We start from the raw sequence: 13,009 nt of genomic DNA on the forward strand, positions 1-13,009 counted from the left end.
GGCCAAACCTGAGTGGTGACGTGACCCCGCATACCAGGTTAGAATGCCACTCACTGACATTTGGTACTGGAGGGGCAGCGGGGCCAAACTTGAATGGAGCTGGACCCTACACGCCAGGTCACAACACCTGGAGCAGGGAGCTGGGCCCAGCCCTGTGGGACAGGAGTCAAGCTGCTGCTCTGGGGTAAGTGAAGGGCAGACTTACTCTTCAACAGTCCATTCTCCCCACCCCCATACTTTTTTTTTAGGTGGAGGAAGGCCTGAGTTTCAAATTTTGCTCTGGTCCCCCCAAAACAGCGGGGCAGCCTGCCCACAATTCCCCTAGCAGTGTGCTGATGTACTGGCTCATTAGTGATGGAAGGAAAAGCTTCAGATAGTTGCATCATTGGTATTTCCTCTGCAGTATTTTGATTTTCTGGGGGGCCTAACACTGCCTCACTTGTGAAATATGCTGCTATCACAGTCTAAGTCACAGTGACAGTCGTTGCAGCATTTCACTTAATACTTCTAGAAACAGTTTTTAATTTCCAAAATCAAAGTTGAGAGTTTCAAAGCTGATTAGATGTAAGTACCTTTGTTAAGGTTTATCTAGGGGAGATTTTTTTAGTTATAGCAGTACAATAACTAAAGTACTATCGTTATACTGGAATAACTCCACCACTGGACATTCTTATTCTGGAATAAGAATGTTTTTTTTTTCAGTTTAGCTTAAACCGCTTCCAAAGTGGCAAGCTAACCTGCAAAAAGCCACTCTTTTATACTGGAATAAAACATGTTAGTTAACATATTTTTAAAAACCACTGATTTTCTGAGTCTGAGCAAGCCATGGAAAATTATCCAACATAAATGTGCAAAGAGAAAAGACTATATTGCCATCTTCTCCTCTACTATGTATCTCAGAGCAAGAGACAATTAGTCTCCTTTGGAATTTAAAATTGGGACAAATTTACATTGGAGTCTATGGTCCCTGTGGCACATTCCAGTGGGAGCCATACAAATTAGTCTGCAGTATTACTGTTTAATGAAAGAAGTTCTGTGTAGGACTAAGTCTAGTTACAAACAGCAAAGCAATGTCTTAATCAGAATAATTTTCCAATCAACCTAAATATACCGGACCCTCGCTAGAACGCAGGATTTGGGATCCATGAGTGGTACTGCGTTAACGCGGGGACCGCATTAAAATGAATTGCAATTAAAGTAATTACATTTGGGTTCCATGGCCGCGACCGCATTATATGTGAATTCGTGCTATATAGAAGTGCGTTCTAGCGAGGGTCTGGTGGTACTGAACAATGTAGGCAAAACTGAAGAGCTGGTTTAGGAGTTGTAAAGGATTTGTAGCTGAACAATAGTAGTATCACCATCATATGCTTCAGCTAGTCCCCAGATTAGAGACTTCAGTTTAGGTAGTCAAACTATGTTTAGTGTTAATTCAAAATAACCTTAGGCCTTGCATCCATGAAATATCAAAATACAACACTATATTCTAGAATATAAAAACAATTGCTTGGATGCTTAGTGTTCATTTGGTGCCAGTTGTGAAGTATGAGAGGCATGCTTCTCACTATCCAAGTATCCATAATTTTTGTCCTTGCTGTTTTTCGTGACAGGTTACCTAAACACTGTAAAACAGTACTCAAGAGGAGAAAACAGGTGTTGGTGAAATTGAACTTCAGCTTTTAATTGAACAAATCCTTATGTTCTTAAACCGCATGGAACTAGATCCAACTCCCAGTGAACTGAGTGTGAATTTCTCCGTTGATTCCTAGTGGAGTTGGATTGGGCTTAATTGGCTCACTACTATACCCACTGAAGCCAACAGGGACAAGACTGAGCTCTAGGTACAGTTAAGTAAACTAAATTTGCCATCAAAAAACCTTCAGGAAGTACGTTTTAGTGCAGTTCAGGTAGCAATCAAAAATCAAAATAAACAACCCCTTCTTTCTTTACAGGAATTCTACACCTTACCAAAAAAAGTCATTAAATTTACATCACTCACCTAACTGTAGTTTTGCCCAGTCTTGTTCTGCAATGGAAATAGCCTGTTGATTTTATTTATTTTTTGTTTAATTAAAAAGTGTCCAAGTTTCAAACGGAATAAAATTTTAGGGTAAAGTTGTATTGGTTCTATATATTTTCGCACTTTCTTCATCGAGAAAAAGGGCATGGACATGTCCATTGAGAGTACCAGCAAACTGTGACACAAAGCTAGCTTGCTGGCTCCACATCATCTGGGGATTGTCCTTTGCTGGTAGAATCTTCATATAATTGATTAAGATGGTTTTAAGTTGCTTTGTTCCCAGAGCTGTATAAAATAATCTTAATATGGCCCTGTATCTGGCCCTATAACTTTAAAATTGCTGTTAGGATTTCATTTCAACCTTCCCAGAAAAATTCTACCATGGAATGAAATGCTGCACGTGAATTTTCAGGCAGACTGGTTTCGTTTTGGGAAGTAGTGAGCAGAGGCTGGAAATTGAGGGATGCAATCTTCACCATTAAGTAGCTAGTACTACTCCATAATGAAAATGAAATAAACAATGGCACAGCAAAACAATTACTGTAATCCTGCATTGTACACAAAATATACAGTGTTCATAGATAACCCATCCGTAGCTCAAATTCTAAATCTGTTACAGTCAAGGTGAAAGCAATTATATGTATTTAATCCATGTTCTCTATGATTAAAATTTGCAACATATTTACAGCAGGGTAGAAAAGATTTGAAAATGTTTTCTGTTTACCACTACTGCTAATGTGAAATAACCATTATTAAAATTCAGAAATTAGGTGTGAGCGAAGATTCTCCAGTGTCTTCAAGAGATAACGCCTGAGACCAGGCATACAATTTAGCTGCCTCATGCTCCCACTCTTCATCTGAAAAGACAGAATGCTCCTCAAGGTCTTCAATTGGTGCAGTCATAGTTTCTTGATGTTCAGTGAAGTGGCTTCTATTTGTAACATCCAATTTCTGTTCCTGAACAACATTATACACACTATTACATCAAAGCAGGAAGAATTGTCTACTACAGATCACATTATATAGCTTTGTAGTAAATTCAGATACACCAAACAGAACTCAACATTAGAGATTTTCTATTTCTCACTGTTACATGAATGCCAAAGCAAAGCCAAGACATGCATTTTTCAAATCTAGAGGAGCTAATTCTGTGACAGGATTGTGTTGCAGTTACTAATTCAGAGTATGAATGTTAGGACAGATACGTTTAAAAGGTTTTGAACACCACTGTTGAAAGAAATATTTAAGTGTATTTAACAGTTCTTCTTCGAGTGCTTGCTCATATCCATTCCATTAGGTGTGCGCGCGCCGCGTGCACGATCGTCGGAGAATTTTCTACCCTAGCAACACCGGCGGGTCGGCTGTGGAGCCCCCTAGAGTGGCGCCTTCATGGCGCTGAATATATACCCCAGCCGACCCGGCGCCCCCTCAGTTCCTTCTTACCGCCCCTGACGGTCGTTGGAACTGTGGAGCGCGGCGTAGCTGTTCTCCACTCTCCCTAGCTTATCCAGTTATTCACAGTTATAGTTATAGTTCTAGTTGTTTATAGTTATATAGTTGGTTATTCACTTGTTTATAGTTGTTATATAGTTAAAGGGGATTCAGGGGGTTGTCTCCCCCTTTTTCCCCGGCCGCGTGGCCGGGCTCATGCCCAAGGCTCCCGGCTTCAAACAGTGCGCCTCCTGCGCTAAGCCTATGCCAACAAGCGATCCGCACGACTCGTGTCTGAAGTGCCTGGGAGAGTCCCATCAAACAGATAAGTGCAAGATCTGTAAGGCCTTCAAACCGAGGACCAAGAAGGAGCGGGACTTTCGACTCCGGCAACTCCTTATGGAGGCGGCACTTAGCCCGGACGCTCCATCGGCGCGTCAGGCCCCGGCACCTAGCACCTCGGTGCGCAGTGCCCCGGCGGCACCGACCATGCCGACCACGTCGGACAAGCCTCCACGGCACCGGACCTCATCGGCACCGCACTCACAGCAAGTGCCTCGGCGCCGTTCATTATCCCCGGGACATAAAAAATCCCATAAGGCGGGGACCTCAGTGCCGAAGACGCCGGCTCCCCCGGTGCCGGGGGTAGAGCCGCGTCCACCTGTGGAGCACCGAAAACAGGTGCCTCCAGCACCGTCGACTCCGGCTCCGAGGCCGTTGAGTCCGGTGCAGACAGAATCACCACCGAGACCGGCGGTGATACAGTGCCTCCCGTCGACACCGGAGACCTTCGCGACGGCGAGAGACTTGATCGCCCTCACGGAGCCGGCACCGCCCCAACCACCGGCACCGTCGGCACCGTTGACTCGCCCGGTCCAATCTAGAGGAAAACCTGCCTTGATGCGCCCTCCATCGCAAGGGCTGGAACCACGGCACCGGTCCAGGTCCCGAAGCAGGTCCCCACGCCGCTCGCAGTCCCGGCGCCGGATATCACCTCGGCACCGGTCGTACTCGCGGCCAAGATCATCGCGGCACCGCTCTACATCTCGGCACCGTTATGATCGTCGGCACCGATCAACGTCGAGACGTAGTTCTCGGCACCGGTACGATCGACGTTCGACGTCGAGAGGCCGCTCCCGGCACCGGGCCTACTCCAGGTCATCGTCTCGATCCAGGTCCGACTCCCGGCACCGGCGAGGTCATCGGCACCGATCGCGATCTCGGCACCGATCGCCGGCACCGCGTAGAGATAGAACATCTCTAGACCGGCACCGTACGGCACCGTATCCCACGGGATTCGTCTCGGCGCAGTCGGCACCGCCATGGCCATCGAGATCGGTGTCTCGCTCCTCTGAGGACTTGTCAAGATCGGCATACCCCCCTCAGGGGCAAACCGGGGAGCAAGATTTAGGCCATTGGCAAGAGGGAGCAGAGGACCCTGACCATGGCCCATCTCACTGGTCGTTCTGGACCCCGTGGGCATACCACCAGGCGCAAGGGGCTCCAACAACCTCTCGCTCGGGTCACTCTGATACAAGGGCCCCAGAGTCCACCATCTCTCGCCCTCCTTCAGGGGGCATGGAGGCCTCTGTATCTGCACCACCTGACGTCCCGGACCCAAGGGCAGGTGATGCTCCGACCCAGGAACAGGGAGACCAGGATCCTCCCCTGGATCCCTTACCACCAGAGGCATCTTCCTCTTCCTCTCCGGATGAGGCAGTGGCGGGCACGTCGTGCACAGGTCCACCCCCAATAGATCTTCGGGCTCATCAGGACCTGTTACGTAGGATGGCCCGTAACATGGACCTACAGACGGAGGAGATAGTGGAGGTGCAGGACCCCATTGTAAATATCCTCGCGGCGGATGTCCCATCAAGAGTGGCGTTGCCCCTGATCCGCACGATCCAGGCGAACGCAACTACGATATGGCAAACCCCTGCCTCTATCCCACCTACAGCGAGAGGGGTGGAAAGAAAGTACTTTGTCCCTTCCAAAGACTACGAGTACTTGTATACCCATCCCCAGCCGTGTTCACTGGTGGTGTCATCAGTGAATGCAAGGGAGCGCCACGGTCAACAAGCTGCAGCGCCCAAATCAAAGGAGGCTAAGCGACTCGATTTGTTTGGCCGTAAAGTTTATTCAGCTGGAGGGCTGCAACTTAGAGCGGCTAACCAGCAGGCGCTCCTGAGCCGCTACAACTTTAATTCCTGGAACTCTATGGGGAAGTTCAAGGAATTGGTTCCCCAAGAGTCCAGGGAAGAGTTTGGGGCCTTGGTTGAGGAGGGTAAGAAGGTGGCTCGGACCTCCTTACAGGCCTCCCTGGACATAGCGGACTCGGCCGCGAGAACCCTGGCCGCAGGTATCGCTATGCGAAGGACCTCCTGGCTCCAAGTTTCGGGTTTGCCCCCTGAATTACAGCAAACCCTACAGGATTTGCCCTTTGAAGGACAGGGGTTGTTCTCGGAGAAGACGGACTCTCGATTGCAGAGCCTCAAGGACTCCAGGACAATCATGCGCTCCCTGGGGATGCATGTTGCGGGTCCCCAGCGCAGACCATTTAGGCCCCAGCCTCAACGTTTTTACCCCCCTCCACCTCGTCAGAGACAGGACCCTGCCAGAAGGCGAGGGCGAGGTGGTAGGAGAAGATGGGCTGGCCCTCAACCCGGTCAGAACCAGGGGCCACCAAGACCACCTTCAGGTCCTAGACAGAACTTTTGAAGGTGCGGTCGAGGACGGCGCCCCAGTCATCCCCCAGGATCCAGCCCCCTCCTTTTGGGATCGCCTCTCCCACTTCCACCGTGCTTGGTCCCTTATAACTTCGGACCGTTGGGTCCTCCGCACGGTGGAGAGGGGATACGCTATCCAGTTTTCTTCTATCCCCCCCTCCCACCCCCCTTCCCCGTCCCTCTTCAGGGACCCTTCTCACGAGCAACTTCTTATACAGGAGGTTTCTACGCTCCTTGCCATGGAGGCCATAGAGGAGGTTCCGATAGAGTTAAGGGGCAGGGGATTTTATTCCCGTTACTTCCTGATCCCCAAGTCCAAAGGAGGTCTGCGGCCCATCTTGGATTTGCGCGGACTCAACAAATTCGTAGTAAAGTTGAAGTTCCGCATGGTCTCTTTGGGGGCCATTATCCCTTCCCTCGATCCTGGAGACTGGTTCGCCGCCCTCGACATGAAAGACGCTTACTTTCATATCGCAATTTACCCGCCTCACAGACGCTTCCTGCGATTCGTGGTAAGCAGAGTGCACTATCAATTTGCAGTCCTTCCCTTCGGCCTATCCTCGGCCCCAAGAGTGTTCACGAAATGTATGGCTGTCGTGGCAGCGTACCTTCGTCGACAAGGGATACAGGTGTTCCCGTACCTAGACGACTGGCTGGTATGTGGTCGCACCAAAGAGCAAGTTCGAGATCATGTCCACATAATAGTGCACACATTCAACAAGTTGGGCATCCTTCTCAACAAGGACAAATCCACTCTAGAACCTACCCAGAGAATAGAATTCATCGGCGCAGTCCTAGACTCCAGACGTGCACAAGCCATCCTGCCAGACAACCGCTTTTGTACCATCACGAGCCTCATTCAAGGGCTCAGGGCCTTCCCAACTACCACGGTGAGGTCGTGCCTCACCCTACTGGGTCACATGGCTTCCTGCACGTACGTAACCAGGCATGCCAGACTTCGGCTTCGCCCACTCCAGACCTGGGTGTCATCGATATACCGCCCACATCGGGACAGCCTGAACATGGTGGTCACGATCCCGAACTCGATCCTGACCTCCCTCACCTGGTGGCTAGATCACAATGTGGTTTGCGAGGGGATGCCATTTCACGCACCACAACCCTCTCTGCAACTGGTTACAGACGCTTCATCTCTGGGTTGGGGCGCCCACCTCAACGAACACCATACTCAGGGCCTGTGGACTGCATCTCAGTTAGCCCTGCACATCAATGTTCGGGAACTGATGGCGGTGCGCCTGGCGTGCCAGGCATTTCTCAATCTCCTACGTGGCCGTTGTGTGTTAGTTCTCATCGACAACACCACGGCCATGTTTTACATCAACAAGCAAGGAGGAGCACGTTCGTCAATTCTATGCCAAGAGGCCATTCACCTGTGGGACTTCTGCATCGCCCACTCAATCCATCTTACGGCATCGTTCCTCCCTGGAGTCCAGAATACTTTAGCGGACCGACTCAGCAGGTCTTTTCAGACGCACGAGTGGTCCATCCGTCCGGACATCATACATTCCATCTTCCAGAAGTGGGGGTTTCCCCAGATAGACCTGTTTGCATCTCGAGACAACAGGAAGTGCCACGTGTTCTGCTCCCTACAAGGTCGAGCTCCGGGCTCCCTCTCGGATGCGTTTCTCCTTCCCTGGAAAGACCACCTGTTTTATGCCTTCCCTCCGTTTCCTCTGGTCCACAAGGTACTGCTCAAATTGCGCAGACCAGGTAATTCTGATCGCTCCAGCGTGGCCGAGACAACATTGGTACACCACACTGTTGGAACTCTCGATTTGGACACCGATCCCGCTTCCATTATGTCCGGATCTCATCTCTCAGGACCATGGCCGACTGCGTCACCCCGACCTGCATTCTCTTCACCTCACGGCGTGGCTGCTCCATGGTTCTCCCAGACAGAACAACAATGCTCACTATCGGTCCAACAGATTCTGTTGAGCAGTAGGAAGCCCTCAACACGAGCCACGTATTTGGCCAAGTGGAAGCGGTTCTCCTGTTGGTGCGAACAACGAGCCACGTCCCCGTTACAGGCACCTATTCCTCTCATATTGGAATATCTTCTCTCCCTAAAACAGCAGGGGTTGGCGATATCTTCAATTAGAGTTCACCTGGCCGCTATATCAGCCTTTCACCCAGGGGAACTCGCGTCCTCGGTATTCTCTAACCTGATGTTCGTTAGATTCCTCAAGGGCTTAGACCGGATGTACCCACAACAACGTCAGCCCGTCCCGACGTGGGACCTTAACCTGGTTCTCTCCAAGCTCACAGGTCCTCCATTTGAGCCACTGGCCACCTGTTCACTTTTGTACCTATCCTGGAAGACAGCCTTCCTCGTAGCCATCACCTCAGCAAGGCGCGTTTCTGAACTCAGGGCGCTTACATCCGAGCCCCCTTATACAGTTTTCCATAAGGATAAAGTGCAGCTTCGTCCACATCCTGCCTTTCTCCCTAAGGTGGTTTCTCCATTTCATATCAACCAGGATATATTTCTCCCGGTCTTTCATCCTAAACCACATGCTACTCGCCAGGATCAACGTTTGCATTCTCTGGAAGTACGCAGGGCCCTGGCTTTCTATATTGACCGCACAAGGCACTTTAGGAAGACGACGCAACTCTTCGTTGCAGTGGCCGACCGAATGAAAGGCTCACCGGTCTCCTCACAACGCCTATCCTCCTGGATTACGTCTTGCATCCGGACTTGCTATGACCTGGCAGGTGTCTCAGCACCGCACCTCACCGCTCACTCCACGAGGGCCCAAGCTTCCTCGACTGCTTTCCTGGCACAAGTTCCGATCCAGGATATTTGTAGAGCGGCGGTTTGGTCATCAGTCCACACGTTTACAGCTCACTATGCACTAGTGCAGCAGTCCAGGGACGATGCTGCATTCGGATCAGCGGTTTTGCACACAGCAATGTCTCACTCCGACCCCACCACCTAAGTTGGGCTTGGGAGTCACCTAATGGAATGGATATGAGCAAGCACTCGAAGAAGAAAAGACGGTTACTCACCGTTGTAACTGTTGTTCTTCGAGATGTGTTGCTCATATCCATTCCAAACCCGCCCCCCTTCCCCACTGTCGGAGTAGCCGGCAAGAAGGAACTGAGGGGGCGCCGGGTCGGCTGGGGTATATATTCAGCGCCATGAAGGCGCCACTCTAGGGGGCTCCACAGCCGACCCGCCGGTGTTGCTAGGGTAGAAAATTCTCCGACGATCGTGCACGCGGCGCGCGCACACCTAATGGAATGGATATGAGCAACACATCTCGAAGAACAACAGTTACAACGGTGAGTAACCGTCTTTTTTAAGAAATAAAGGAAATATTAGTATGTCTGTTCAGTTGTTGCTATCCATTACCTTAGAGATTTATATCAGGGGATAGCCGTGTTAGTCTGTATCCACAAAAACAACAAGGAGTCCGGTGGCACCTTCTGTTAGTCTTTAAGGTGCCACCGGCCTCCTTGTTGTTTAATAGATTTGCTATTTCTCACTGTTATTATTTGTCACTGTTACTTAACTGAGGAGCCTACTGGGTGAGAAGTCCAAGCTAGGAGGTCTGCAAAGGACTGTGAGTCAGGAGGGAAGGCTATAAGCAAGGATGATGAAGAGCTGGAAAGACTTTTGATTAGAGCTGGGTGAATAACAGATTTATTTTTTTTGCAGTCGGAAATAAATTATTAGTTTGGGTTGAACGGAATTTTTTTTTTTTTTTTAATTTCATGACTCCAACTAGTTGGGGAAAAAAATTGGGTTGAATGAAATGTTGGGTTTTTTTTTGTTTGCTTCAAAGTGAAACCCTTTGGGTATTTTTAACCTTTTTCATAAGAGCAAAAGGAAATGAAGGGCTAGAGTCACAAAATGTTCTAAGCTGTAGATTTGTGGTTAGAGCATTCACCCAGGATTAGGAGACCCAGGCTCCAATATCTCTTCTGCTTTATGTGGAGCAGAGATATGAACCCACATCTTCCACACTGCAGGTGACCATTCTAACCACTGAGTTAAAGATACTACTGTCCATCGTATGCAAGGAATGAGGCTTGGATCCTGTGGAAAAAATGTGTGATCATGTAACTCAATACTATATCACACTGCATACACACACAGGGGTGTATTAAGGTTTCACAGGCAACTTTAATTCTGACATTTCCTAACTTTTGTGTGCTGGACATAATATTTCAGCATAGCTCTTGTGTGTATAATTTCCTAGATGTCTAAAAAAACAAACAGAAAAAATCAGCAATTCCATTAGGTGACATTATACTGACAGCTGCAGGGTTGAAACCTTAGATCCATAGCAAAGACCTCTGCCATTTGAGCTGAATAACTGATAGCAATAGTAGGTTTTTTTATCCTCTATTAGGACCAGCACTAGAGGGTGTTGGAATTGGACAATTTCATAGATATTTGCTGACAGCAGAGGAATGCTGCGGCTCAGGAATCTTGGGTTCCAGTCCAGATTCTGGAGGTAAGTGTGCTCTACGGGTATAGACTCTTCTGTCCATTCCTCTCACCAGCTTGACCCATCCCGCCCCATCCCTCCAACCAGTCACTCTCCCAGTTCTTTCTCTACCCCACCATAGCTCCTCATCCCAGTCCTATTCTCTTAACCTAATCTTCCCAGCCTCCATCCTCAGACTTCTACTGCTAGTCCTAGTCTCGCCCCTCCAGGCTTCTTGCCAGCGGCTCCTTGCCTAGCCAGTCTCAGTTTCTCCCTCCTCCTTGACTTGTCTCTCTCCGTCTCCCCAGCCTCCAGTTGCCTGCCCACATTGTCTCTCTACTGGCTCCCAGTTCCAGTCTCCCTTCCTGCCCTTCTCATCTAATGTGTCCTCTCCTCCCCCAGCTCCTTGGTTCAGTATCTTTATCCAGCCAGGCCCAGATCTCACCCTGCATCCTGGCTGCTTGTCACATCTCTCTCTACTTTCTCCTACGCCATTATTTCTCAGTCTCTTTGCCCTATCAGTCCCACCTCCCGCTCCTGATCAGATTTTCTTCTGCCTGCCTCACCTCCCTGCAGCTCCCAGCCTTTAGTCCCTGCAATGCCTTAGGTCTGTTTTTTGTCCAGGCTGCATTTGAATTAGAGGGCTTTCTCCCCCATGCTGCTTGGGTACCTGCCTATAATTGCAGGCCAATGAGTATTTCCAATACAGACTTGGTAGAGTATTCGCCTGAAAAAACATTCAGTGCATTTTCTATTTTGTATCGTTAATGATTGATTTACCTCTCTTTCTTTTTCAAGTGCATGAACTCTTTTCATTTTTGCTACTTTCTGTCGAGCTTGGCGAGAGCGACGCACTGAGGGTCTAGGCAGTGAAGAGGGTTGATAAGACCTGTGTGAAGAGGTGGCTGTTGAAGGACAAGGTGTAGGAGACCTAGAAAATGTGAGCATTATGTAAAGAACCTAAATATGAAACATCTTGAAATTTATGTCAGATCTGCAATGCTGAATGCTTAAACCAATGAAAGATTTAAAAAAAGCAAAACCTCCTAGACCACATACATGAATGCAAGTTATGAAGCCATATCCATTATTTCAGGAAAAAATGGTTATAATATGTTTAAAAAATAGAAAATTCTATTTTAGTTCTAAATCCTCAGAATCCTTTCTTTATATCAGGAGCCCCACTTCTCTTAGTACATCCCATAATCCTTCCGCATAGCAGAGCCCAGAGGTATTAGTGTCCCCAGGTAGCTTGCATGAGATTGGAGTGCACACATCAGACCTCAAAGATGGTATAATGGGTGCATCAGGCAATCTGGCAATTATGTTGTTTCTGACACACAGATCTTCCTCACTATCCCCTCTCCCGGCCTCTAAGGTTCCTCTCTTGTGGCTATGTTCCAGACCTCACAGAGGTTACAATTTTGCAGACTGTGCCTAACTAAATAGTCTTTCCAAAAAAAAAAAAACAGTCAGAAGCCTCAGGGCTCACTGAAGCAGTATGTTACACTGCAAAGAAAAACCCACAGCGCTGAGTGTCAGAGGCCAGGTCAATTGACTTGGGCTTGCAGGACTCAGGCTGTGGGGCTAAAAATAGCAGTGTAGACAATCCCACTTGGGCTAGAACCGAGGATCTGAAACCCTGAGAGGGGAGAAGGTCTCAGAGCTCAGATTCCAGCTTGAGCAGGAATATCTAAACAGCTATTTTTAACCCCACAGCAAAAGCTCTGCATGCCTGAGTCAACTGACCCAGGCTCTGAGATTCAGTACCAGGGTTTTTTCTCTGTAGTGTAGACATACCCAAATACTTCAAACTTGAGTTTCTAGAACTAGCTTACCTTTCTTGGAGTTAAGGTACCAAAACAAAACAAAACAAAAAACCACACCATTTTGCAAAAAGATAAATACCTCTAGTTTTTCAAGCTCTCCTAGATCTCCAACACTTTGTCTACCACCAAACTTTCCTTAAAAAACCCGAGAAGCACACAAATGTATTCAGGCCATGTTAGTTCAGTTTTGTTAAAATTAGGAGAGAAACTTTATTTAAAAATCAGGGTTGTGATACAAATGGAAGTATAGCTCTACTGTTTCTCCATAATTTAGCTTTTACCTACTAGGGTTGCCAGGAGACTGGTTTTCAACCAGAATGCCCTGGGGGCTCTGGTCAGCCTTGCTGACTGGGCTGCTAAAAATCTGGTCAGTGGCGCAGCAGGGATAAGGCAGACTTCCTGCCTGCCTTAGCTCTGCACGGCTCCTGGAAGCGGCCCTGCAGTCCCTAGGTACAGTGGCGGCCAGGGAGGCTCCACGTGCTGCCCCTGCCCGCAGTGCCAGCTCCACAGCTCCCATTGGCTGGGAACCATGGCCAATGGGAGCTATGG

At 48.7% G+C, this 13,009-nt stretch overlaps 1 protein-coding gene across 2 annotated transcripts in view; it reads right to left on the reverse strand.

Annotated features, from left to right (window-relative positions):
• Positions 1-1,660: 1,660 nt before the first annotated feature.
• C1HXorf58 (chromosome 1 CXorf58 homolog) overlaps positions 1,661-13,009 on the reverse strand; it is a 30,438-nt gene continuing 19,089 nt past the window's right edge. The window contains exons 7-8 of one of the 2 annotated variants that reach the window (XM_054005999.1): positions 11,412-11,562; positions 1,661-2,977 (exon numbers count right to left, since the gene is read on the reverse strand). In XM_054005999.1, the coding sequence (XP_053861974.1) occupies positions 2,780-2,977; positions 11,412-11,562 (349 nt within the window). In that variant the 3' untranslated portion in view covers positions 1,661-2,779. The remainder of the gene's footprint in view (positions 2,978-11,411; positions 11,563-13,009) is intronic. The other variant, XM_054006008.1, reaches the window with a different exon arrangement.

The sequence above is a fragment of the Malaclemys terrapin genome, chromosome 1 (genome assembly GCF_027887155.1).
Source record: "Malaclemys terrapin pileata isolate rMalTer1 chromosome 1, rMalTer1.hap1, whole genome shotgun sequence".
NCBI classification, from domain to species: Eukaryota; Metazoa; Chordata; order Testudines; family Emydidae; genus Malaclemys; species Malaclemys terrapin.